General features: G+C 48.1%; 1 protein-coding gene across 5 annotated transcripts; it reads right to left on the reverse strand.

Moving 5' to 3' along the window:
* Window positions 1–536: 536 nt before the first annotated feature.
* Window positions 537–27,818, reverse strand: SLC5A11 (solute carrier family 5 member 11). Of its 5 annotated transcripts, XM_035131136.2 has the most exons (16): window positions 20,758–24,030; window positions 17,634–17,880; window positions 15,609–15,680; window positions 14,834–14,938; window positions 13,609–13,668; window positions 13,251–13,355; window positions 10,537–10,642; window positions 9,111–9,191; window positions 7,652–7,857; window positions 6,481–6,616; window positions 5,707–5,814; window positions 4,992–5,142; window positions 4,564–4,732; window positions 3,891–4,106; window positions 3,322–3,493; window positions 537–3,185 (listed from the first exon to the last, which is right to left on the reverse strand). In XM_035131136.2, exons 2-16 carry the CDS (start codon window positions 17,745–17,747, stop codon window positions 2,965–2,967), a joined length of 2,022 nt encoding a protein of 673 aa, XP_034987027.2. In that variant the 5' UTR covers window positions 17,748–17,880; window positions 20,758–24,030; the 3' UTR covers window positions 537–2,964. The 5 variants fall into 5 exon arrangements, with proteins under 5 accessions (XP_034987027.2, XP_060138888.1, XP_060138887.1 ...); XM_060282905.1 differs by lacking the exon at window positions 20,758–24,030 and adding an exon at window positions 27,401–27,818 and having other exon boundaries at window positions 537–3,493; XM_060282904.1 differs by lacking the exon at window positions 20,758–24,030 and adding an exon at window positions 24,042–25,031 and having other exon boundaries at window positions 537–3,493.
* Between the last annotated feature and the right edge of the window lie 153 nt (window positions 27,819–27,971).

Raw genomic sequence — 27,971 nt, forward strand, 5'->3', positions numbered from 1 at the left:
ATGGAAAAGTGCACTGAAAAGTGTGGGATAATTTTATTTTGATATTTATTAAAACACTTGCTTGACGAAACTGACACCTAATCTCCCCAGAAACAAATCAGGATGAAGACACCCGCTGGACAGTTTAATCTCTCTGCAAACAAATCAGGTTGAATGCTGATTAAACAGGCCGTCTGGAGGCAAACCTAGTCTTTGTTTGTGGTGTTGGAATGTATCTTGGGTTTTTTTCCCCCCTTTAGAAATAAATAAATAGCAAGACTACTTCTTGGAGAGGAGCCTTCCCAAAACTCAGAAAGAAGCAAGTATATCTAATCCAGGTTATCTAAAGACATTTGTTGCCAACCAAGGTTGAGCTTAGTCTATTTTCAGTGCTGAATTTCTTCTACGCAGTTAAGGCAGCTGTTATAAAGACACTCATTTTCTGAGGAAAGACAATTTGGGCTGCACTACGCTAGAATCACACAGTCGAGGTTCAAATATTATCAGCATCGCATTTAACTTCCCTGGGTTCTCCAAAGACAAGGATAGGCTCCGCAGACATTTCCCAGGGCATTGCATGCAACTTTCCCACATCACCCTGGAGCTGGTATGAAGAGGCCACTGGGTTAGACTGGTTATTGCATGATGAGGAAAACTGAAGCCAGCTCAGACATATCGAGGCATCCTTGCACAGATGCCTGACTCCATTCAGAATAATAAATAAAAACACACACACATTGATTTGTTTTTGTTTTTACAAGTCCATGAAAAACATGACACAGTTCATAAAATACTCCACAAAAATACTCTCTGCATTATTTTGTACAGTAAAAGGGACACCGTCAAAACACTCTCCCATTGAAAACCTCACAAATATGTTGGCCATTTCAACAAGCAACTCTTTCTCCTTCCTAGTTATGTCCACAGATGTTTCTGGGGGGTTATGCAGTCTTCTTGCACTCTAGAAAAGTTCATTTTGCTACCTTTTCCTTCATTGTTAAACTGAAGTTTAGCACCCTGCTAAAGAACCTTTCATAGAATCGCAGAACTGTATAATTGGAAGGGACACCCAAGGGTCCTCTAGTCCAACCCCCTGCAATGCATGTTCACTTCAAGAGAATGCCATTTTTTTATCAGCCCCTAATATTATCTTTTAACACAAAATTGGCATTGTATGACACCACTGAAATATACATTTGTAAATCGAGAATGCCTGGGATGTATATCTGCAGGATATTAAACAGAACATAACAGGTTGTTCTTGTAGTGACTGAGAACCTTAAGACATGCCTGTCCTACAAATGTAGACGGAAGGGCTTTAGCTCGGTGCACAGGACACCTGCATTGCATGCAGAAGGTCCCCAGTTTAATCCCTGGCATCTCCTGGTAGGGCTGGGAGAGACTCGGGACTGAAACCCTGGACGGTTGTTGCTGGTCAGTGTGGGCAATACTGAGCTCAATGGACCAAAGGTCTGACTCAATATAAGGTAGCTTCCAATGTTTCAAATAAACTGTATGCCTGTTAAGCTGTCATGGTTCAAGCTATGGGAGAAAGTCACCCACCTTGAACTACAGTAGGCTCAGGACAAGGAACAATACTTGTTCACTGTGGCAACTTTTGCATGTGATGCTAAGTCAAAGTACGACTCCCAGGAAGGAGGAGATTGCAGCAGCTTTGTTCGGTCCCTTTTTGCTCAGTATGGCAGCTAAGCCAAAGCTGCCTTAGCATGTTGTCTGAACCTGGATCTGTGGTTAAGAACTATCTGCCTTAATGATGGTTTGTGCCACGCTGAGCTAAGAGGATTGGGGAGGACCAAAGAGGCTGTGAGCTCCTATGGAGGATTCAGTGCATGAACACGGTTCTGGTATGAAGAGCATCACCATGGCATGAGTCCCCATAGCTAAACATTGTGGCATTAAAGCAGGCTTTGCTCACCTGGAGTGCTCCAGACACTTTGGACTACAACTCCCATAAGCCCTAGACAGCACAGCCACATGGGATTTGAAGTCCGAAACATCTAGAGGGCACCAGGTCGGCAAAGGCTTTATTAAAGACCCCGTGTTGTATCCAATGCTAGTCCTACTTAGAACAGACCCAAGGGCAGGCATCCCCAAACTGCGGCCCTCCAGATGTTTTGGCCTACAACTCCCATGATCCCTAGCTAACAGGACCAGTGGTCAGGGATGATGGGAATTGTAGTCCAAAACATCTGGAGGGCCGAAGTTTAGGGATGCCTGCCCAAGGGAATAGTGAGTGATACTAATGTAAGAAACTAAGAAGAGCCTGCTGGATCAGGCTAGTGGACCATCTAGTCCAGCATCCTGTTCTCACAAGGGTCAACCAAAACCCAAAAGTGGGATTTGAGCACAAGTTCACTCTCCCTTCCTATGGTTTCCAGCAGCCAGGAATCAGAAGCATTGCTGTCTCCGAGCAGAGCAGAACCCTCGTGGCTAGTAGACATTAATAGCTCTCCATGAATTTATCTACAGTAATTATCTTACAAAGCCATCCAGGTTGGTGGCCCTCACTGCCTCCTAGGGAATAGTTAGTTCCATAGTCCTATCTATTGTTTGCTAATTTCAATGGGTTTACTCTGAGTAGAACTTAGCTGGCTACAACCCCCAGAGCCACAAAAGACACCTGCCGCATGTGGGGTCATGCGACTGTCAGGAAACGCATGGCAAAAGAACGGTGTCTCATTTGTTTAAATAATAACTGTGCCAAGCACACCTGCTAATGGACTTTGCCCCCAAATCACCGCCAGGGACCCAGTTACATTGGAGAGGCTCTGGAGTTCTCCTACTGCAAATTCTTCAAGTCCATCTGCAAACATTCAGGCCCTTTTTACTTTCCTTGAGAATTTTAAAAAACACAGTGTCTGGTACAGGGTCGTTATTAAGTGTTATCATTCGCCTTAGTCCTTCCTATAGCAATGCCCATCTGCTTGGCGCTGAACAGCGTCCTTGAATAGACGAGGCTAGGTGCTATGCAAAGTAAGCCCAGAGGAAGACGCCTGCGCTTAAGCAGATGATCAGGTTGACGTTGAGGATGTGCTTCACAAAAGGTGCTTCCTTCGTGGAAGCCAGGGCGGTTTCACTTTTCAATTCTGCAGCAGATTTTGGAGTGTCCGAATTCCTGCTCTCCATTCCACAGATCCACAAAAACAGCCTTGTGAGTTTGGAGGTCTTCTTACAATCCAGGGAACCTGAAGAAGAGACAAGTTAGCAGTAAATCAGTGGTCAGGCTCATGGACATGGGAAATGGACCCATGACCCTGAGATTAAGAGTCTCATGCTCTACCAACTGAACTCTGTTCTCTGTGGGTCACTGGTAAGTTTTACCGTTTTTATTGTTTTCAGGGCCATCACTAATCTCAAGCTGCACTGGAGAACGAGGACCAGCCTCATGGACACCACTGGCAGGGAGAGGGACAGCAGGGCTTCCGGGAGCTTGTGGAAGGACATCCTTCTCTACATGAGCATCCTTGCGGGTGAACCAGGTGAGGCGGGCGATCTGTTAGGACAAAAGGCACCTTTAACAAACTACAGATCCCAGGATTATCTGTGGTTGATGAAGCGGCATAGAAGTGTTTTAAAGGGACAGCGTGGGGACTCAGCTACATTAGTAAAGAAACAGTGATTTGATCACACTTTAAACATGCAACACCAGATGGCGACAGAGAGCAGGAAATTTTGAAACAACGGTTTTCCATAGGGATTTTTTCCCCTTTTACTAGAACGATCTAATTTCTGACTTGTTTAAAGTCCCCCCCCCACCGTGTGTAGATCCACCCTGGGTGTCACCTAATTTGTTCCAGGTTTCAGAGCTGCTCTAATTTGATTGGGTTTTAAAGCGCCCAAGAAGATGGGTCCAGAAACGAGAGTTGGCAATGCCTGCTGGAATTACGCACCCTTTCTTTTGAAGGAGGCTCTGTCAGGAGACTAACAGTCACCACCACAAGCAGCGTAGCCAGGCTCAGGATCATTGAGAAGTAGAGGTAGTGGACGTATTTCACCACCGCTGGACGGCCGTCTGCCTCATCGCACCGTGGCAGCGGGTAGATGAAATCCAGCACCATTCGGATCAGGCCCATTCCCATCCCAATCAAAAGGCCACAGAATGCCCCCTGGGAGGAAGGAAGAATCCCATGTTGGAACAAGAAGAGGCATCTACAGCACAGTCAAGTGGAAAATTGGTTTAATCCCCCTTTTAGGGCACATCTGCTGAATTCAGCCATCTCAAAACAATCCACAAACCAAAGCCCAACAATCCTTTGAAATTTGAAACAATACTTGGTGCCTTTTGATCAATGGATAGAAGATATGACAACCCTTGCAGCATAGAAATGGATTGCTTTTAGACACATATTTTGTATGGGTAAATATACTGATACTTGGAACACACATAAAAAAAAATTGCAATGATTTGCATCAGAAGATGTTCTCCCCATTTTTGGTACCTGACAACTGGTCTTCAGAGACACACTCATGCCATACCCCAGGGCCACCCAAAAAACTTTGCAAATAACGCAGCTCACAACTCCCACCGCTCAGGACTTCCACGAGAACCTGCATCTCACCCACTTTTTCATTTGTTCTTCTCCAGAAGCAGCCCAGGATGAACACCACGGCCACGGGCGGTTGCAGATAGGAACTGATGGTCTGGATGTAAATGAAGAGCTGTCCCCCCTGGCTGGCCTGGACCAGCGGAATCCATAAGATGGAAATGACTACAAGGAGCAGGACAAAGACCCTGAATCAAGGAGAAAGGCCTCATTATCTTTTCGTTTTGCTACCGATTTCTAATGGCAAGGAAAGAGTAAGTCCTGAAACATAAAAGGCTGTATCAAAGTGAGATTTAGCTGTGATTCCTGCATTGCAGGGGGATGGAGGAGGGACCTTGGGGGTCCCTTCCAACCCTAAAATTCTATGATCTAACTATTGGAAGTCTACCCTGGGATCTTCTGGGACTCCTGTTGAGTGTGCACCACCTCGCCCATGGGGCACCTTACCTGCCAACGATCATGAGCTCCCACTCGGAAGAGAGGGGCCTGATATTTCGCCAGAGATCCATGGTGAAGATGGTGCTTGCGCTGTTGAAGATGGAAGTCAGGGAGGACATCAGTGCTGCGATCATCACAGACATCATCAGACCTCTGAGTCCTGGAAGCCAAAGGAGAGCCCATCACTCGCGAGGGGTGCCCTGGACCAACCAGAGTGCCCACTTCTCTCCTAATATAAGAAAAGCTCTGCAGCAGCTGGATCAAGGCTAAAGGGGGTCCATCCAGGTCATGGTCTTCAGCCATCTCTTCTGGGAAGCCAGCAAAGGGGGCCTGGGTTTAACAGCAACACTCTCCCCATTTGTGGTACCTGACAACTGGTCTTCAGAGATAAGCTCATGCCATGCCCCAGGGCCACCCAAAAAAACTTTGCAAATAACTCTGTTGTTTACTGAGCCATGGTGGCAGCTGAACATGGCAGGGAGGAGAACGGGGACAAAATGAAAATTAGTTAGCTCTGCCTGTCATTGGCTCTGACTCCACCTAATGTTGGCCTCCCTGCCTTCTTCCCCACCAGTTCCAATGAGCACCGCCCCTTGTCCTCGAACATCTTGGACTTTATTTGTTACCATCCGAAAGTGCTGTTGGTCTCTCACCTACAGCTAAATTTCCATCCACCTGCATCTCTGTTCGGGTTGCTGAGAAGCCCCCCCCCCTTCCTCCTTACCAATTGGCAAAAGTTCAATGACCAATTTGGGGTATGCAATATCAGAACATCCAGATGGGTTGCCACAGATCCTTTTGCAGGCGACCGGATCAGCACAAGCCACGAGATCTGTGATGAAAATGTAATTTAAACTTGTTGTAAATAGCTGTGAGAGAGTGGGGGGGGGAGCCAAGGGCGTAAAAATGAATGGGGAACTGTTTGCAAATCATCTGTAATCAAGAGGCAGGTCACCTACTGAAAACAAGTCTATTTCAGAAAACTTATTTAATTTGGTTTGGTTGTTGGTTCTGCATCTTGCGACTTTATGATGTTTTGATGGTTTTATGGCACATTTTATTTTTGGAATGTGCTGGCAGTTTTGAAATACGAGGCAGCCTACATGGCTCTTCCCCTCCTCAATTAATCCTCACAACAACCCTGCGAGGTAGGTTAGGCTGAGAGATGCAATGACTGGCCTCGAGGTCACCCAGTGAGTCCAACGTTCTCACCGCTCAAACCAATGGATTCAAATGACAAGGAAGAAGAACATCAGCAAGAACTTTCTGACAGTAAGAGCTGTTCAGCAGTGGAACAGACAACCTCAGAACATGGCGGGCTTTCCTTCATTTGAGGGTTTTAAGCAGAAGTTGGATGGCAATTTGCCAGGGATTCTTTAACTATGATTCCTGAATTGCAGGGGGTTGGGCTAGATGACCCTTGGGGGGTGGGTACCCTCTAACTCCACGATTCACTACACTCTGCAGCATCAGGGGGCATCTTATTCTTCCTTCTTACCTGGAAAGAGGATGCGGCTGATCATGCCAGGCAGAACCATCATAAACAAGGGCAGGATTTTCAAGTAGGAGGCCAGCAAGGCTCCCCCTTTGGCATGAGAGAGGTTCTTGGCTGCCAGAGATCTTTGAACAATGACCTGCAACGTAAGGAAGGAGACAGGTTGGCCCATCTAAGACCACCTGAGAGATGCAGAGGGAGGCAGTGGCTTATCTGGAGTTATAACGATGGAGGTGTTGGGTTCAGGGCCTGTCCAGTGATATTTCCCTTTTGGTTTGAAGTTGTTACTCACATCAATTTTGCATTGGCAAAATCCTTTGGCATTTTCTGACTTTTAAATTATACCCCTGTCATGTGGGGACAAAGGGCAGGACAACAAAAAATGGATTTTAGAAGCCCCGAGGAACATTCTACGTCCTTTTAATTGTGTTTGTGGGAGAGGGGTTATTGGTTTGTTCTTGTTTTATTATGTATTATGTATTTTGTGTCCGGAGCGGCACCAGGGGCATGCACCCGGGGGCAGGGCGTTGCCGTGCACGACGCATGCGGTGTACGCAGCGGCACCGCACATGTGCGCTATGCGGCGATGGCAAACCGCCCCAGTGCTGTACAGGGATGTTGCTGGGGTCCTCCGTTCATGGCCGCAGCCACAAGCAGAGGACCCCCAGCACTGTACGTATGGTACTGGAGGGGCGCTGCCGGCAAACCGCCCCAGCACTTTACAAGGTTTTTTATCGGGCGGCTTGGGGAGGCGCCATTGCCCTGCCGCCTGGTAAAAAGTCTCACTCCGCAGCTTGCTCGCTCACCTGCTCGGCGTGTGCTTTGCTTCTTCCTGCTCGGGCAGAGGCGAGGGGCAGGCCAGGGAGGCTAGGTCAGCAGCCGCTGATGCCCCTCTCTGGCCCACCCCTCACCTCCGCCCGAGCAGAAAGAAGCAAAGTGTGTGCCCGCCAAGCAAGTCAGGAAGCAGCCAGCCGCCGAGTGAGGCTTTCACCGGGTGGTGGCTGGCTGCTCGCTCACTGGGGGGGGGGCGCCGCTGAGTGTAACCACCACCCCCCAGAGTGGAACCCGGATGTGCCGCACCTCCTACACCCCCCCCCTTGCTATGCCCCTGGCCCTGTGATCTTCAGCTGAAGGGTGGTATATTAATAACGACGACAAGAACAACGACAACCACCTGGTCTGTGCACCAGTACCACAGCGAGGGGATGGTCATTCCAACCAGCACTCCTGGCCAGGGAAGGTCAGACGTGACAGGATCCCGGAAGATGTGGAAAGCGTCGTCCCTGGGCAAACCGCAGCTGTTGTTGCCACTGTTGTTGCTCGCAATGGCTTGGAAGTATCTGTTCTGCAAGTCTTCCAGCCCTCCAACTTTGGAAAAACCTGGAAAGTTGAAGAGTAAACGATGTTCAGATTTCCTGCCGGTGCTCAGTATTTGTATTGCTTGGGCCTGCTGTGGTGTTTTGATAAACTGCTAAGTTTCTCAATGAGCTTTAGGGAAGAATTCTCCATTGTGAGGTAGCGTGTCTTGACATGAGCCCAAGAATGTGACACGCTCTCTCAGCTTAGAGCTGCAGATTTAAGCAAGGAAGAGGTGTGGTTTGGTAGAAGACATAACTTTTTGGTTAACTGTTACAGATTTTGTCATCTTAAGAGAGTTTAAAACATTCATAAATATTGTTAAAAATATTGGCTCTGATGGCACAACGTAAGATCGTGATGAAGGGGTGCTCTCATATCAGCTGATTATATGATATTTTTATTTTTGACTAGGGACCTCAAAGACTAGAAATAACTCAGGCATCTCTGGACCTCTGCGAGTGTCTGCTCATGACAAGTCTTAAAATAGGTGAATGCTAGAGACCCTTTCAGGTGTTCTCAGAAAGTTGGAGTGGCGGCAGCCCAGGACAGGGTCTTCTCTGTGGCAGCCCCTAAGCTGTGGCTCTCCCTTCCCACAGAATAATAATAATAATAATTTAATATTTATACCCCGCCCATCTGGCTGCACCTGGTACCTTCATTGTACAGCTTCTCGTGAATGCTGCAGACGCGCCTCTTTACCCAAGCTTTTGACAATGGAGATGCATATTATAGGACCAACCTCATTGCAAGTTGTTTTAAACTGATTTTCAAACAGTGTTTTAATATTATATTTTAATCCTGTCATGTGCCCTTAGGGTGAAGGGTGGGCAATGAATTGTCATTATTATTATTATTATTATTATTATTATTATTATTATTATTATTATGCCTATACTGTACTGCAAACCAGGAGACTGAGTTGGCCTGCTTGAGCTTGAGGCCAGACTCAACCCAGAGATGTCCTAGATCACATGCTTAGGTGCTGCGCTGCAGCCACTCAAGGAGGTACGAGGAAAGTCAGGTAGCAATGAATGAAGTGGACACCTGCAGCTTTCTCCTGCATGCAAAACTTGGCATCACATCTCAGAGGGCAAACCCCAAACCCCATTCACAAGAGAGCTCAACTAGTAAAGCATGAGACTGTTCATCCCAGGGCATGGGGTCATGCCCCATGTTGGGCAAAATATTCCTGCATTGCAGGGGTTGGATGAGATGACCCTTGTGGTCCTTTCCAACTCTACAATTTTATGGTTCTGTGGTTCTAAGATACTTACTGAAGGCCATCAGCGTCAGCGCCCCAGCTAGCATGATGACAGTCTGCAGGGCGTCGGTGTATATCACAGCTGCCAGGCCACCTACAGAGGGAACAGAAGAAGCAAGACCTGTGCTTGGAACTTGGCCTGGACATTAGCTTGGCCAAAAGATTTGGGCTTGCATTAGTCAAGCCTCATCTGCCCAGTTGCTTGCACAGTGCAGTCAAATGGTGGCTGACCTAGTCCTGTTCTGGGTAGATCACCACCATAAGATAACTGATGAAAAGCAGAGCCGGTCCTACCATTAGGCAGAGTGAAAGTCGCCTCAGGCTGCAGAAGCTGGAGCAGGCAAGGAGCAACCGGGAGATATTGGAGGCCAGCTTCCCCTGTGTCCTCTAGGGTAGCCTGCTGTCCTCAGGAACATAGTGCCCCATTGCCAATATCAAAATAAGACCCAATAGCCAGTCCAATCAGCTTCTGTACAGAAAGCGCTTCTCCCTCTCCAACCGCTTTCACTGCAGGGTCCCTTCTAACCCTGCAGTACTGTGATTCTGTGATTCCCACAAGAATAGAGCTCAGAGCCATCCAACGAGGCTCAACGTTGGGAGGTTCAGACTAAAGGAAGGACATCTTCACACAATGCACCATTGGAACTATGGAACTCCGCCCCACGAGATGCAGCGATCAGCAACAACTTGGATGGCATTAAATAAGGATTAGACAACTTCATCAAGGATAAGGCTACTAGCCACAATAACTACCTATTCCGCTATCGGAGGCAGCAAGATATCTTGGACAGTCAGCGTGACCTAGTGGTTAGTGTCGGACTAGGGCCTGGGAGAGACCAGAAATCAAATCCCCACTCAGTCATGAAGTTCCCTGGGTGACTTTTTGGGGCAATCACTGCCTTTCAGCCTGATCTACCTCACAGGGTTGTTGTGAGAATTAAATGAGAAGGGGAGAACCATGGATGCAACTTCAAGCTCAGGTGGGAAGGTAAAGGTAAAGGGACCCCTGACCATTAGGTCCAGTCGTGGACAACTCTGGGGTTGCGGCACTCATCTCGCTTTATTGGCCGAGGGAGCCGGCGTACAGCTTCCAGGTCATGTGGCCAGCATGACAAAGCCGCTTCTGGCGAACCAGAGTGCTTTCGAACTGCTAGGTGGGCAGGAGCAGGGACCGAGCAACGAGAGCTCACCCCGTCGCAGGGATTCGAACCACCGAGCTTCTGATCGGCAAGCCCTAGGCTCAGTGGGTTAACCCACAGCGCCACCCGCGTCCCTTCTCAGGTGGGAAACTGGGATAGAAATGCAATATACAAACAAACTCTGCTAGAAAAGCCCTTAATTTGGGGTGGGGGTGGGGAACGGACATATCTGCTCCTAGAGGTTGAATAGAGAGATAAGGACAGAGCTAGCTCTCTCTCTCTCTCTCTCATCAGACTCACCTGCCACAGTGTAAATGGCTGTGATAACCAGCAGCCCAATGACAGCCACATAGAGATCCCAGTGCAAAGCCTGCTGGATGAAGAGGGCCCCAGCGTACATGTCAACCTGGAGGAGACAAAATCCAGACAGGTATGAGGACACTGAGGTTAGACTCCGTCTGGTCTTTTGGATCTACTTGACTGTGAGGATCCCTCCTCCATTCATCTTGATTTGTTTGTGGGGTGTTTACACGTCTCGTATTAACCATTCACTCATCCCACATTTTCCAGTGTGCTTTCCAAATGGCAAAAAAGCCTGATTCTTTTTCAAAGTGTGTGTGTTGCACTAGAGGGTGGCAGAGGGCTTTGATCCACTCCCGCAAAATACTGGAGGCACCTCAAGTAGACCAATAAATGCTCTCAGCTCCATTGTGCCCTACAGCTGAAGGACCCCCACCCCCACCCCCTGTACGGACAGCCAAGCTCTGTTCAGCTCTTTTGGACAAAGGAGAAGCTTGTTTGGAAGAGGAAGAGCTGGAACAATGGCTCAGTCATTCCTTGGGAGCAGGAAACTCAACAGGTGCTGGAGAGCAGCAGTAGCAGTCTGTGGGGAATTGGGGGTAGCCCCCAATCCAGGCTGCTAGAAAAGCACGGTGGGATTTACACCACCCTACCACTGCCATGTCCCTCTTTAATTTGACATTCTCTTGAATTGTAAACAGGAGAATTTTTTTATTTCCTGAATTTCTACTCTATCTTTTCCTCCAAGGAACTCAAGACATATGCATGCTCCTCCCTTTCCCCATTTAACCCCCCCCCCCAAACAACCTTGTTAGGTAGGTTGGGCTGAGAGAAGCGGTGAGTGGCCCAAGGCAGTGAGCTTTTTGGCCAAGTGGGGATTTGAACCCTGGTCTCCCAGGTCCTAGTCCGACATTCTAACCACTACACCACACTGGCTCTCATGCACACTCCATGGCTAAAAAGGGAGGGTTTTGTTTGCCCTGAATGCTGTTGAAGTTAACTGTCAGGGCTGCCTCTGTTGCTGCAGGCCTACTCAAGGTGGTGTGTGTGATTAAATGGAAGACGTCATGAGCCTAACACAATATAGGGCCACCGTGTTGAGCTGGGTCAAAAGATGGTTCATCAGGCATCTGCACAACATTTCAGGGAGCACAGAATGCCCTGCATCACTGCCACACAGTAGAAAAGCACATTTGAGGCTACATTTAACGCAGGAAAGGGCTTTGCAAAATTCGTGCGGGACAACTCAGGCAAAAGGAAGCTTGGGGATGTGAACAAACCCAATGGAAATGAAATTAACCCAACAACCACACACAAGTGCCTCAAACTCACCAGCTAGTCTGACCTGGGGCGGGGTGGGAGGACAAGGATTCCCCAACCCCATATGACCCCCATATGCGAGTAACTCCCCCTCCCTACCCCTTGTCTCTGTATATCACTTCAGGATTCCATTTGTGTGCATCAATAATTGTTTTGAATCAGTCTTAAAACTAAACTAATGATCCACTTGATGACATCAGCAAAGCAAGGCATCTGTGTGTGGAGTCCAGACTGGGAGCATCTTCTTGCTAGATGCAAAAATGCACCCTGGTCCTGCTATTGACGAAACACAAGCAAAGGACACTTCATTTGGAAGGGGGGGCAGTCCATATTATTATTAACAGTAGTAATAGTAGTAGTAGTGGCCTTGAGTGCTGTCTGGTTGTTAATGAGCAACTGAAGAGAAAGTGTTAGTAAGTTACTCATTAAAACCCATTGACCCCAAAGAAGAAGAATTCCTAAACCGGGCAGGCTAGTCATCCTCTGTCCCTGTCCAGCACAACACAGGAGAGGGTCATCATGGCTCAGGGCAGAGCATCTAATATTCAGAAGGTCCCAGGTTCAGTCCCCAGCATCTCCAAGCAAGGCTGCTAATGTCCCTCATCGAAAACCCCTGAAAGCCATTGCAAGACAATACTAGCTCAATGGACCAAGGCATAAGGTCTGTGTCTGAAGGTTTTTGTTTTGCTCTGGAGCTTTTCCTGTGAAAACACCCTCTTTAAAGCTGAATTGGACATCAAATTGGGGTTTCCATGGACTGATGTTTGCTCTTATTGAGCTTTAAAGAGCAGGTTTCCACAGCAAAAGCTCTGGAGCGGGGGGGGGGGGAAGCAGGGCGGCACTCAGACACAGAGCTGAAGATCGCAGACCATGATAACAGCACAGCAGAGGTAAGTGTGGATAAGCCCTCAGATGTTCTGCTGCATCTCCTTTACAGTACATCTATATCAAGAGAAATAAGTTCACAAAAAGGGAGCAAACCAAACAGGCGGAACCACAAGCAGGAAACTCACCAACAGACAAAATAGATAAGGAGGGAGAAGATTCTGTTCTCAAGCAAAATGAGCTGCTACTGCTTTCGCTTGCCCTTGTTCCAACAGGAAGAACACAAAGGAACACTTTGTAAAATCATTCTGTGTGCTCAATACATCTAGCATCAAAGAACAGGTAGGAGAAGCAGGCTTTTCCCCAAAATCTTCCTCAGCCTTCAGCAACCTACATAATCTTAAATCCAGATTAAATCCTTCCCTCCTTTCATCTATTTGCCTGTCATTCAGAAGCCAACACAACATGTCAGAAAGATTGAAAGGCAGAAAAAGGTCACTTAGGAAGCCTCGGTGGACCTACTCTTTCCAAGCCAATTCTGTTCTGTCTCCTCTCGTCTCCTTACTTACTGAGATTTTGGTGAATATATAGATAAACAAGTAGAGAATCGCTAGGAAAATCTGGATCCTTTTGCCCCCAAACCGCCTCTGCAAATACTCTGGCATGGTTGTCACCTGGAAATAATAAGACAGCATTGATGAAAAGGAGCAAGAAAAGATTGTTCGAAATATAGGCAGTAATAACATCACGGAAATGGCACAGTCCCTTTTACCTCGGGAGGACAAGACAGTGAATTTAAGGTTTTTAAAGACTACAATTCCGAGAAATGACATGATGCGTAACTTGGCACCTCCGTTTCGGAACAGATTCCTGCTCTCTGAAAAGGTTGATGGGAAACAGTGGCCATAGTGTGGCCGGTGGACTTACCCCTGCTGCCACATAGATCGGCAGAAACAGCCATGCCAGCACCAAGACACAGAACATGCCCTGTGAGGAGAAGCAGGTCAGGAACAAAATAAGCAGGATCCAACCAGAGAACCAACAAAACCATACAAAAGCTCTCTCTGTGTTGGCTTTGGGTCCACAGAGTGGCTGCATGCCCTACTTTGAGTCCTCTGTTTGAAAGGCTGTCTGTTTTAAACGTAAAGAAGCCAAAGATGAGAGAGAGGGTCAGAGGGTGTGTGTGTATCTTGAACCTGCCCATCAAGAGGGAGCTTCTGGGCAGTAAACTGAGAAGGCCCTCAGCTCACCTGGGCACAGTCTGCCAAAAGATCTGTCTCGCCAGAGTGGTGCATGCTCTAGTTATCTCCCGCTTGGACTACTGCAATGCGCTCGACGTGGGGCTACCTTTGAAGGTGACCCGGAAATTGCAATTATCCAGAATGCAGCAGCCAGACTGGTGACTGGGAGTGGCTGCCAAGACCATATTACACCGGTCCTTAAAAACCTACATTGGCTCCCAGTATGTTTCTGACTGAGCACAATTCAAAGTGTTGGTGCTGACCTTTAAAGCCCTAAATGGCCTCGACCCAGTATACCTGAAGGAGCTTCTCCACCCCCATCGTTCAGCCTGGACACTGAGGTCCAGTGCCGAGGGCCTTCTGTCAGTTCCCTCATTGCAAGAAGTGAGGTTACAGGGAACCAGACAGAGGGCCTTCTCGGTAGTGGCACCCGCCCTGTGGAAACGCCCTCCCATCAGATGCCAAGGAAATAAACAACTATCTGACTTTAAGAAGACATCTGAAGGCAGCCCTGTAAAAGGAAGTTTTTAATGTTTGATGTATTTATTGTGTTTTTAATATTCTATTGGGAGCCACCCAGAGTGGCTGGGGAAACTCAGTCAGATTGGTGGGGTATAAATACCATCTGGCTTGGTTTCCCCAGCCACTCTGGGCAGCTCCCAACAGATGATGATGATGATGATGATGATGATGATAAAACATCAAACATTAAAAACTTCCCTAAACAGGGCTGCCTTCAGGTGTCTTCTAAAAATTGGATAGTTGTTTATTTCCTTTACATCTGATGGAGCTGGACCTCAGTGTCTGGGCAGAACGATGGGGGTGGAGATGTTCCTTCAGGTCCATTCCCGCCCCAACACACACACATTATCATCCTCAGGAGCAGGTTGTGTCATAAATGCAATACTCACGTTCCACTCGTAAGCTGTAGCACCAATTCCAGACGCTGCCCCGGAGCCAGCCAGGCCAATGAAATGTCCGCTGCCAACATTACTGGCGAAGAGAGATGCCCCCACCTGGGAAGAGAGGTTGGGAGAGCCAGCTCAGTTCCTGCCCTTGCCAAGAGCACCTAATCTTGCCTGGCAGAGAAAGGACTCCATCCAGGTCCCCTGGAAAGGCTGTCAGGTCTCATTATGGGGACTGGTTCACTTTCAGTTTCTTGTTTTCCCACTCTTAAGTTCAGTTCACCATGTTTCCACATCAGTGTGAGGTTATCTGTTTTTCTTTTTCAAAGCCCTCACAAAAAATGATCAGTGTTTTAGTGTGATTTCTCCCACTGTACACATTTTCTATACAATTTGGTCTATTCTGCACATTTTTGAGGAGGAATTTTCTCTAAGACAATTTTCTCTAACTGCAATTTTCACTGAAATGTGTGTTTTATACACACTTTACCCCATAATGTATGCATTTCATTCTGTACACATTCCTTTCCTGGGGTATTAGGGAAAGGTGGGGGACACATCGTGCTCCTTCTGCACTCAGCTCCCGCCTGTCTGACCTCAGCTAGGAGAGAGTTGTACCCGTATGAATAATCTCAATGCAGGGATAAGACCTCATAAAAAACACCTTGAGGCTTTGAAGGCAGACAGAGGACTCTCTGCATTCCAGCCCCTTTCCCAAACACATAGCAGATCCTCTCTGCAACAGACACCCCACCAAGACATCATAATGGAGATTGCTTACTGGCCACCAGACCATCTCGCCTCCAGCCAAGAAGTAGCCCTTCACAGTGCTTCGCTTGGTTTTCCACATGGACTAAGAAAGGGAAAGAGAAAGAGTGATAAAAACAAGCAAGTCTAAGAAGCCAGAAGTGGCGGCAGTAAGTCACCCTCAACAACAGCATCAGCAACAACCCGACTGCCCAAAACATTTTGGCGCCTGAGGTGGGCCACAAAATGGCCGCCAGGGAAGAAGAGGTGAGTGAAGATCTACATCAGTGACTGGGGGTGGAGGAGAGGAGACCAGCAGCATTCTGGGCAGGAGATTTTGATCCATGGGCAAAGAGTGTACCTAGGTGCCCTAGGGATGTCAATCAGTTTTTCTGGGAACTGATGTTCAGTGGTAAAGAGCAGGCTTTCCTGGGGAAAGCGGCGGGGCAAACAGAAACCCGCTCAGACCCATGCTTTGTAGGCATGGGGCAAGCAAAGTGTGGGCACACCCTGAGGCCGACTCTGCAAAGGGACAGAGTAGCTCATTGGGAGGGGATCTGCCTGGCATGCAGAAGGTCCCAGATTCAATTCCCAATGGCATCGCCAGGAATGGGCTGTGGGAGAAACTCCTGCCTGAAACTCTGGGGAAATGCTGCCAACCAATACTGAGATGGATGGACCAAGGATTCTATTGGGACATCTGGTTGGCCACTGTGAGAAGAAAGAACATAAGGATGAGTCCAGTGACCCATCTAGTCCAGCCTCCTGTTCTCACACAGCAGCCCAACAGATGCCTGTAGGAAACCTTCAAGCAGGATCCGAGATCAAGGGCCTTCTCCGTGTCTATGGTTTCCAGAATCTGGGATTCAGAAGCATTGCTGCCTCCAGCTGTGGAGGCAAAGCACAGTCGCTGTGGCTAGTGACTCTCAATAGCCCTGTCTTGCATGAATTTGTCTTATCTTGTTTATAGCCATCCAGGTTGGTGGCCATCACTGCCTCCAGTGGAAGCGAGTTCCATAGTTTAACTATGCGCTGCATGAAGAAGTGCTGGACTAAATGCACCCCCTTTTTGGGGGGGGGCTTATATATCAGCCAGGCTCTTCTTAGATTCCCACTTGGGCATTTTCCAGAGAGCACTAGGCTGTGGTTTCTATTGGCAGAGGCAGGGAGGCTTATGGCTGGGAAGGCAACCAAGAAGTGCTTGGGCCATTTGCATGTGGAAATTGTTGGCAGCATGGAAAAGCAGGAAGTGAACTACCTTGACTCATCAAGTTGCTCAATCACACCTGCAGGGAGACATGAATGAATGGAGTGCTTGCATTGCTTGCTGGGTATGGAATCTGTGCCAAAGCTGGTGGCAGATTGCCCTGGCAGAGGGTGCCAGGAGCTAAGAATAACTAGTTCTAGAATCTGCCAATAAAGGACAAGAGTCACATTTTGACAAATTTCAACAAAAGTGAGAGTATGTCTATCCTGGTAACAAATGACCTCATGGAATTATGATGGTTCCTGGATGGCTGCTGCCAGTCAGTGTAGACAATAAGGAGCTACATGAACCAAGGGTCTGACTCAGTATAAGGCAGCTTCCTATATCAGAGGAAGGGCTGTAACTCAATGGCAGAGAATCTGCTTTGCGCCCAGAAGCTCCCAGGTAAGGCTGGGAATGATTCCTGTCTGACAGCCTGAAGAGCTGCTGCCAGTCAGTGCAGACAGTACTGAGCAAGATGGACTCAGTATAAAGCCAGTGTGGTGTAGTGGTTGGAGTGTTGGACTAGGAGCTGAGAGAGCAGGGTTTGAATCCCTGCTCAGCTATGAAGCTCATTGGGTGACCATGTGGGCCAGTCACTGCCTCTCAGCCCAACCAATCTCACAGGGTTGTTGTGGGAATTAAATGAGGAGGGGGAGAACTATGTATGGCACCTTGAGCTCCTTGGAGGAAAAGGAGGGATATAAATGCAATGCAGTGCAATAAATAAAATAAAATAAAATTCCTAAGTTCCCTTTGGATCTCTGCGCCCATGTGGAGTGAACAGAACAATCAAGGAAATGTCTTTCTTACCCACAGTCCAACAGCCATAACAAATACAAAGTACAGAACCAGGACAACAATATCCACAGCCTCCAAGCTCTGTTGGGGGAAGGCAGGCGGCAGAGTGGTTGTGCTTCGCTCCATTGCCACTTGGATCTCCTGGGCACCCTTCCTTCCTTCCTTCCTTCCTTCCTTCCTTCCTTCCTTCCTTCCTTCCTTCCTTCCTTCCTTCCTTCCTTCCTTCCTTCCTTCCTTCCTTCCTTCCTGGTGTGTTTATCTGGCCAAGAGAGAGAGAGCAATATACAACAAATATGTAAGGATCTTGAGCAACATCTGCTGCCCATCAAATCCCCCTACTTGGAGATCACTCTTGAAGTTCCTGTAGAGTAAAAACATTTTCTTGTGACTGGAAAGGTGTGCAACTCAATTGACTGAAAATGCAAACCAAACTGCTCCGAGGTGGGTACCATTTCCTGATTCCATGGAGAAAACAGAATCCAGGAAGAAGGATCTAGTCTCTAGCATGCGGAGGGAGAGAAGTTGACTGTAATTGGGAGGTACTCCACCTTGAGTTCAATCACACTGTGCCAACCATAACAGATCAAAGGGATTGAGCAAGAAGCAGATCTATAGTCCAACCCGTGGAAACCATCTCATTTGCATCCCAGCTTCCTGGATCCAACAAGCAAGGGCTGATTTTAAGAATTGTTTTTCCATGTGGTGAAAGTAAGCAAAGCCATGTCTGTTGCTGCTGTTACCCCTATTTCAATTTATTAGTGGCTTGCAATAGAAAAAGCCTCTCTGTGTCTTACCAAACCTAGAATCACAGAGTTGTAGAGTTAGAAGGGACCCCAAGGGTCATCTGTCCAACCCCCTGCGATGCAGGAATCTCAGCTCAAGAATCCCTGACAGATGGCCATCGAGCCTCTGCTTAGAAACCTCCAATGAAGGAGAGAGCACCACCTTCTGCGGCAGCCCATTCCATTATTGAGTAGCTCTTACTTTCAGAAAGTTCTTCCCAATGCTTAGTCAGAATCTCCTTTCTTGTCATTGGAAGCCATTGGTTCAGATCCTCCTCCCCTCTGGAGCAGAATCCAAGGGGATGCCAAGAATCTTTTTCTGGAAGATGTCTGAGTCCATTGCTTAGGTTGGTTGGCATCCTTCTGAGTAGAAAGTATTGGGTTAGGAGGCTCAGGGGTCTGGAAGAATTGGGCCGCAAACCAGCGATAGCTGAGTCAGTAGACCATGAGATTCTTAATCTCATTGCAGGGGGGTTGGACTAGACCTCATGTTGTTGTTGTTTAGTTGTTTAGTCATGTCCGACTCTTCGTGACCCCATGGACCAGAGCACGCCAGGCACTCCTGTCTTCCACTGCCTCCCGCAGTTTGGTCAAACTCATGTTCGTAGCTTCGAGAACACTGTCCAACCATCTTGTCCTCTGTCGTCCCCTTCTCCTAGTGCCCTCAATCTTTCCCAACATCAGGGACTTTTCCAGGGAGTCCTCTCTTCTCATGAGGTGGCCAAAGTATTGGAGCCTCAGCTTCAGGATCTGTCCTTCCAGTGAGCGCTCAGGGCTGATTTCCTTCAGAATGGATAGGTTTGATCTTCGTGAAGTCCATGGGACTCTCAAGACCTCATGGCCCCTTCCAACTGTACAATTCTATAATGAGGAACATGTGGCCCTCCAGATGTTGTTCAATTCCAGCTCCCATCAGCCAGCAGACTCCGTGGTCAGGGATGACAGGAGGTAGCCATCCAACAACATCTGGAGGGCCACATGCTCCCCAACCCTGGACTAGACACACCATCAAATCCCCTTCTTTTGGGGTAAGGCTCAATTCAGTGGGAGAGCATCTGAACTGCCTACAGAAGGTCCCAGATTCCTTCAGGGAGGACATCTGCCAGTCACTGTCAACAGGTAACCCCTAGCCACTTTTATATTATTCCTGCATTGCAGGGGGTTGAACTGGATGACCCTTGCCATCCCTTCCAGCTCTACAGTTCTACTACTTTTCCTTTAGGAGGTGGCCTTTCTGCAGTATACCGTATGTCTTTGTCCATTTGCAGCAGTGCTTTCTTCCCTGTGCTCCCAAGGCGGAGTCACCTGCAGAAGACTTAAAGGACCTCATCTCATGGCCCCAGGATCTTAGCAGCTGGTGGTTGGGGCCATTTGGCTCAACAAAGGCTTTTCATGACTGTTCTCCAGGTGGGTGGCGAGGGGCCTGAGTTGCTTCCTGGTGTGGGGTCCCCACAGCAAACATCTCAAGCCCCTAAGCAGTGAGGTCAATAGAAGGTCAAAGTTCATTTCTTAAGCACTGGGACCCTTTGACATCCTGATGCAATGATCCCTTCACATGATCATGTGCCCTATGGATACACAAATCAAACCATTTCAGTTCCTTGGTTTTCCAATCCTAAATTCAGTTTGCTGCATTTCCACATTGGTTTGCAAACTACTTTAAAAGAAAAAGAATTCATTACACATTTGTGTTCATTTGGGCAAGCAATTTTTCCTGATATAATTCATTTTTGTATATCATGTTCAGTCCCTAATATACTAGTTACACGTAGGTAGCCGTGTTGGTCTGACGCAGTCAAAACAAAATAAAAAAATCCTTCCAGTAGCACCTTAGAGACCAGCTAAGTTTCTCATAGGTATGAGCTTTTGTGTGCATGCACACTTCTTCAGATACACTGCATGCACACCCTCAGAAGGGTGGTGGAAATGGGTGATTGGCTGATAGCCAATCACCCATTCCCACCACCCTTCTGAGTGATACCCCTCCCCACCCTCTGACTATACATAAGGGTCTGGTGACTTCTGTTTCAGTGTATCTGAAGAAGTGTGCATGCACACGCAAGCTCATACCTATGACAAACTTAGTTGGTCTCTAATGTGCTACTGGAAGGATTTTTTTTATTTTGTTTAGTCCCTAATATAGTTATTCTTGTGCACACTTTCCTTTAATACATGTTGCTTCTTTCTCTCCCATATTCTCTCTCTCTTCCCCCTCCTCCTTTGGCTGGGGAACTGCATCTCGACCTTTGGAGAAGCCCAGATTTCATAGGATAGCTGTGCTTTAGGGTTTTCCTTTTAGAATGCAAAGAAACCTGGATGTTTTCCACTCCCCATGCCAAGAAGAGAACACTTACTGTGGGACACGCTGGTCTGGGTCAAGCCAATGGTACGCCAGCCGGGAGCCTTGGAGGCCTTCGCTGTGCCCAGGTGTTGGAGCAGCAGCCCAAGGGAGGAGGAATCCTCTGAGGCTGCTGCGGAAGCCAAGCTGCCCTGCTCTGTGTGGGAGCCCTGGGACTAGACAAACACGTTCTTCCGCTTGGCTCTAAGGTGCTCACTGTACAGAGCAGGAGGCAAGGAGCCAGAGGAATACCTTTCAGATGGGTGTCACTTTCTTGATTGGCCAAATGCCTGCTTTTCCCAGGAGCTTCACTTCCTCTAGTTCTTCCTATACCGGTAGATGCTGAATCTAGAGAAGCAGGGCAATTCCACTGCCTCCCAGCTGCCTTTGGCCATCCTTCAATTGACACCTTGCGGCAGCCATGCCATATGAACTGTTTTCATCCCAGAGCTGCAGCTTTAAGAACTTGGTGCTTTCCTCCTTCCTCTACCCTCCCCATCCCCTTTTCCTTGTGTGATATCTAAAAAGATATCGAAAGCCTCAGAGGCTAAGAGACTGTCACTCCTCCGACTGATCTTTGTAAGCCACCCAGAGAGCCTTCTTGGCTTTTGAACAGGGTAAAAAATATGCTCTGAATAAATAAACAAAGGAGCATCTAAAATGCTGCGGGGCACGGAGCCTGCAGGGCTGAAGACTTTTGGGAAGGGTGCCAGAGAAATTGCCTGACATCATTACAACCCTTACAATATCCGACAGAGGAAAATAGATCCATTTCATTTGCATGTCACGAAGAAGAACAAGTTCTTTGAGGGTGGGATGCCAGCCATAATAGCTAAGAATGGAGCTGTCTCCAGTGTCCAGATGCAGGAGAGAAGCAACAGGCATCATGGTGAGTGCTGGTGCACCAGCAGGAAATGCCTATGTTTTCAATGAGTTCCTCTAAAACAGCCTTCCCCAACCTGGTGCCCTCCTGCTGTTTTGGACTAGAATTCTGTACTACAATATTACAATCTAACGCGATACTCATTCTGTTCCTGTGAGCACTGGGTTTCTGATCGCACCCAAAATATCTTGTGCTAGATTAACTTCAGCGTACAGCTTGTCTGCGACACACACAAAGCACGTTTTCCTGCTGAAACGTTTTAAATATGGGCTTAATTCTCATCAAGCAGCATCACACGCCTTATCTCAACTGTCAAGCAATGGGCTGTTGTTGTTGTTGTTGTTTTAAACAACAGCGTACAATTATCTAACAATTATCTGGAGAAGAGAAGAAGACTGAGAGGTGGTTTGACATGAAAGATGGAGCAAGCTTGTTTTCTGCTGCTCCAGAAGGAGACCTCAAGCCAACCTATTCAAATTACCAGAAAGGAGGTTCCAGCTAAACATTAAGAAGAACTTTCTGACACAGCAGAAAAGAGGAGTGGCATGCTGTGAGCTCTATGTACATGGATAGTGTGATCTAAGATGGACATAATCAGCATAAACCCAAAATGTTTATGCACAGTGCAGCACATACCAGCTCAGTAAGGAGAAGTTAGCAAACAAACTGAGTGCATATCAGGTACAAAGTAAGCACTAGAGTTGTACGCAGGAAGGAAGCAAGGAAGGTTCATTTGTGACGCTGCTTCAGATAACAGGCCACTTCACCTCAGAAATATGCCACCAACTCTCCCTTGGGAAAATCCAAAACCTTGCAAGATTCCCCATGGACACATATGAGGAAATCAACAAATGCCTTTGTTGTTGTTTAGTCGTGTCTGACTCTTCGTGACCCCATGACCAGAGCACGCCAGGCACTCCTGTCTTCCACTGCCTCCCGCAGTTTGGCCAGACTCATGTTGGTAGCTTCGAGAACACTGTCCAACCTTCTCGTCCTCTGTCGTCCCCTCTCCTTTTAAACTTTTTGTGGGAGAAGGTAGCAGAGCAGGAAACCACAGCAAGAGCAAAGTGTTAAAAGCTCTCTCCCCAAATGCTGCAGTAATTCATTATGGATGCAAAAAAATTAAGCAAGGAAGGGCCAGTTGCCTGGGTCTAATGGGGGTTGCAGCCCAAAACATTTGGCATGTGCCAAGTTGGCAAAGCCTGTCCCAGGCTAACGAGGCCTGCCTGAATATGGGGCTTAGGTGGGGCAGGAAATAAAACACTACCCCTTGCAAATTAAGTCTAAAGTTTACAGGCAAGGGTCCGTGCTTATTGGGGAGGGAGCTGTCATTCCAATTTGGCGGGGGTGGGATGGAAGGCTCCCAAGGTATTTTTCACAAGCCTGTGGAGACACCCATACAAAGAGTAGCCAGAGCTCATCATAAGAGCCCAGCAAGTTGTGGGAAGCCATTCTCCCATAGGGACAGGACATTGCTGGGCTCTTTGCCTGGAGTACCAAGTCCCAGTGGCAATTTCTTCCAGCAGAGGGAACCAGTAGCCTGGCTATCTTACTTCATTGCCCAAACTGGCAAGGGGTTTCCCCATCCACCCAATTTGAAATCCCCATCCTTGAGGCTTTGACCAAGAAGGCTTTTGTCTCCTTGCTTAGAGCCAGCATGGTGTAGTGGTTAGAGCATCAGGCTAGGACCCAGGAGACCAGGGTTCAAATCCCCACTTGGCCATGAAGCTCACTGGATGGCCTTGGGTGGGTCAGCCACTGCCTCTTGCCCTAACCTACCGCACAGGGTTGTTGTGGGGGATTAAATGAGGAGGGGAGAGCCCCTGTACACCACCTTGTACAGGGAAAGGAGGGGCATGAAATAAAAAATAATTGCACCAAAGGTGGATGAGTCTGAACCATCCCATTCACAGCTGTGTTTAAAGGCCCACAATGCTCTCAGGGGCTTAGGGCAGACGTCTGTGCATCCCCAGTGAAATCCCCCAGCCTTTGAGATTGCCAGCACCCCTTCCCCACCCTTCTCCCCTCCTGATTTCCATTGGTGAAGTCCACGTCCTGGAATTGCTTCCTCCTTGTGACTTGAAGAAATGGAAAGTTTCAACCTTTTTTGTCCATTCCGATCACAGTCTTATTCCGCTCAGTTCCCTTGGCACCAAGCGCCTGCCCTTTGCTGGGTTGGAGGGGACAGTTCTTTCCAGAGAACAACCAGCGCATTGAAGCGGCTCCATTGAAACCAGCCCAGAGAGAGCCAGCAGACCATGTGGCTGGCCCATTGCCACCTCTGAACCGGGTCTGATGCTCCTCGCCATTCTATTTATGGTTTTTGCATTTGCATTTGCAGCCCCGACGGATCTAGGCGCCCCCAGACCCACCCATAAGAATCCTCCACACAAGCCATGAGCATTGAGGGGACTTACCCTGCCTACACCTTTGGATTTCTTTCTCCTGTCACCCTCGATGCCGCCAGCCTCTTGCCAATCCACGAGACGGCTTAAATATTGCCAGCGGGCAGACGGGGATTTGCCAATGGGGCTGTTTTACATTTTCACGAGGCGTGAGAGGAGAAATTTATAGGCAGAGCCATTCAGTTCATTGGAGGCCTGCTTGCTTTGTGTTGATGCGGCTTGCAAGAAGGACGGACACGTTGTTTCCTTATCAGGGGTTTGGGGGTCAAACTCCAAAGTGTGCCATTCCCCCACCTTCCAGAAAGCAATCATTGGAGGAGAGGCAGAGGGAGGGAGGGAAGGAGGGAGAGGGAAAGAAGCGAATTGAATGCCAGAGATAAAGAGGAAAGTTGATAGAGAAGTGTTCATCCCTGTCCCATCATAATATTAGAACCCAGTGGGGTCATCCAAGGAGGCTTAATGACAGAAGACCAGGAGAATAAGAAGTCCTTCTTTACAGACCACATAGTTCCCACTAGAAGGAGTGATGGCCACCAAATTGGATGACTTTAAAAGAGGGTTTAGCAGATTTGTGGAGGAGACACTTCTCCATGGCTATTAGCCACTGACTATGTTCTGCCTCAGATCAGAGGCAGTATGTCTTCCTCACAAGAAAAGAAATTCCAACTAAATATTAGGAAGAACTTTCTGCGGTTAAGAGTCAATGGTCTGACTCGGTGTAAAGCAGGTTCCGATGTTCCTTAAGGGAAGGGTTGTAGCTCAAAGGCAGAACATCTGCTTGGCATGCAGAAGGTCCCTGTTTCCAAGTACAGCTGGAAATGTTTCCTTTTCTGAAACTCCGGTCTGAAACTTCTCTCCCCCCTCTGTGTTGTTTGTCCTATAAGCTAGCTTGGTCTTATTTTGAATGCACTATAAATCATAACACAACAATCAAAAGAAGTTGGTTTTGATGAAGAGATTGTGGCCAGGCAGCAAAGCGTGTCGAGAAGTCATTATCAAGACACAGATGACTCGAAAGTAAGGCTTACCCTGACCTTTGTGCCACCCCCTCCAGTTTTGCACCAAACATTTTCCCCCAAACAGTCCTTTCTTTACATGCAGGCAAAGCTGGCACAATACCCGTGCCCAGCAACCTGCATCTCAAAAGCAGAGGGAAAGGGGCGCAGCAAGGCAACTTCACCTTGAAACACTGAGGCACCTGGGTCAGTTTTTTTTTATTCCAACATTTAAATTCTAAGCAGAATTTTGAAAAAGACTTGCCACCAAACCATTTGACTTGCTGGCAGAGGGTGAGTTGCAGTCAGGCTGTTCCCACTTAACTGGCCCATGAAATGAAGCTACTTGGGCTGTGGCCTCATTGCAGCCAGCACAAATGCAGGCGACGATGTATTGGAGCCCTCCAATCGACTCACAACTTGCTTGCACGATCGATCGCAGCCTTATGCACTTGGCAGCCAGCCAGCATGCAATTGCACAAATTAAAGGCACACAAACTGGAGAGCTTGGAAGATCCCTCTGTGCCAAGTTTTCCCACTGCATTTTGGGATAGACCCATCACCTCCCACCCTGCAGTGGTTGCATACTTGAAGAAGGATTGACCAAAGTTTACCCACCAGCGGAAGCACCGTCATCCTCTTGGGACAGAAGAGCAGCTGACAAGACTCCATAGCAAAAGTTGAGCTGACTGGGAACTCCAGAACTCTTTTCTCTCTCCTTTGGAGTTTTTCATTGCTACACCGTCGCCCATCAAGACAAGTGAAAGCTGGGCCTCAGTTCCCTTGCCACCCTCTTGCACAAAAGAACAGCCGCCCCATCCCTGGGCATTGTGCCCAAAGTGATCTCAGGGCATCACATGAGCCATTATGCCACACTTCCCCTGCTCTCCTTTCGGGGCCAGAGGGGGCGAGAGGGGAGTTAAGATCTTCACAAAGCCCTCATATTGAGTTGCAGACATTTTTGCTGGTAGCTGCTTTTAAGAAAATTGCTAAATGCTAGTATTCTGCAGCAGGTCTTGTCAATAGGCTCATGGTTTACGCAAATGTGGTCTGTTGCTCTGGCTGAGAAATTGACATGCCAGGTCAGGGCAGCCAGAGGCAAGATGAGACTTAACAACAACAACAACAACAACAACAACAACAACAACAACAACAACAACAACTTATTATTTATACCCCGCTGATCTGGCTGGGTTTACACAGCCACTCTGGGTGGCTTCTAACAAAATATTAAAATGCAATGGTCTGTTAAACATTAAAAGCTTCCCTAAACAGGGCTGCCTTCAGATGCCTTCTAAAAGTCTGGTAGATGTTTTTCTCTTTGACATCTGGTGGGAGCGCGTTCCACAGGGCGGGTGCCACTACCAAGAAGGCCCTCTGCCTGCTTCCCTGTAACCTCACTTCTCGCAATGAGGGAACCACCAGAAGGTCCTCGGTGCTGGATCTCAGTGTCCGGGCTGAATGATGGGGGTGGAGACGCTCCTTCAGGTATACTGGACCAAGGCCATTTAGAGCTTTAAAGGTCCGCACCAACACTTTGAATTGTGCTCGGAAACATACTGGGAGCCAATGTAGATCTTTCAAGACCGGTGTAATGGTCTCGGCGGCCGCTCCCAGTCACCAGTCTAGCTGCTGCATTCTGGATTAGTTGTAGTTTCTGGGTCACCTTCACATAGAGCGCATTGCAGTAATCCAAGCGAGAGATAACTAGAGCATGCACCACGCTGGCGAGACAGTCCGCAGGTAGATATGGTCTCAGCCTGCATACCAGATGGAGCTGGTAGACAACTGCCCTGGACACAGAATTGACCTGCGCCTCCATGGATAGCTGTGAGTCCAAAATGACTCCCAGGCTGTGCACCTGGTCCTTCAGGGGTACAGTTACCCCATTCAGGACCAGGGAGTCATCCACACCTGCTGGCCTCCTCTCCCCCACAAGCAGTACTTCTGTCTTGTCAGGATTCAACCTCAATCTGTTAGCTGCCATCCATCCTCCAACCGCCTCCAGGCACTCACACAGGACATTCATTGCCTTCACTGGTTCTGATTTAAAAGGGAGGGAGAGCTGGGTGTCATCTGCATACTGATGAACCCCCAGCCCAAACCCCCTGATGATCTCTCCCAGCGACTGCATGTAGATGTTGAAAAGCATAGGGGAGAGGACAGAACCCTGAGGCACCCCACAAGTGAGAGCCCAGGGGTCTGAACACGCACCCCCCACCGCCACTTTCTGAACACGGCCCAGGAGGAAGGAGCAGAACCACTGTATGACAGTGCCCCCAGCTCCCAACCCCTCTAGACAGTCCAGAAGGATGTTATGGTTGATTGTATCAAAAGCCGCTGAGAGATCCAGCAGAACTAGGAAACAGCTCTTACCTTTGTCCCTAGCCCGCCAGAGATCATCGACCAGTGCGACCAAGGCAGTTTCAGTCCCATGGTGAGGCCTGAATCCCAACTGGAAGGGATCCAAATGCTCCACTTCTTTCAGGTGTGCCTGGAGTTGTTCAGCAACCACTTGCTCAATCACCTTGCCCAAGAATGGAAGATTTGAGACTGGGCGATAGGCTGGGTCTAAAGATGTGGGTTTTTTTTAAGAAGCACAACACCTGGGTTTAATCCATCTCCCATATGAGATGCAACGATCAATCAAGACAACTTTCCCAGACCCAAGGACATAGCTGGGGAGACCTAGTTGACTAGAGTAATATGCATTATAAGTAGGTTCTAAGTAGTGGTTCCAACTTTAAGCTGTGGTTACGTCTGCAATAAATGACAGACGAGCTGCTACTGCTTACATATTTTAGATTTCGATCAACACCTAGATAAACAAAACAGCAACAGAAAGAAAAGTGCAAGTGGCCCATGCCAACTCTGAATGCCAACTCTGTTACTGAGCGAGATTTTCATGGGACCCAGCAAAACGCAGCAGGAGAGAGCCAGGATTACT

The sequence above is a fragment of the Zootoca vivipara genome, chromosome 14 (assembly GCF_963506605.1).
Source record: "Zootoca vivipara chromosome 14, rZooViv1.1, whole genome shotgun sequence".
In the NCBI taxonomy this organism is placed as follows: domain Eukaryota; kingdom Metazoa; phylum Chordata; class Lepidosauria; order Squamata; family Lacertidae; genus Zootoca; species Zootoca vivipara.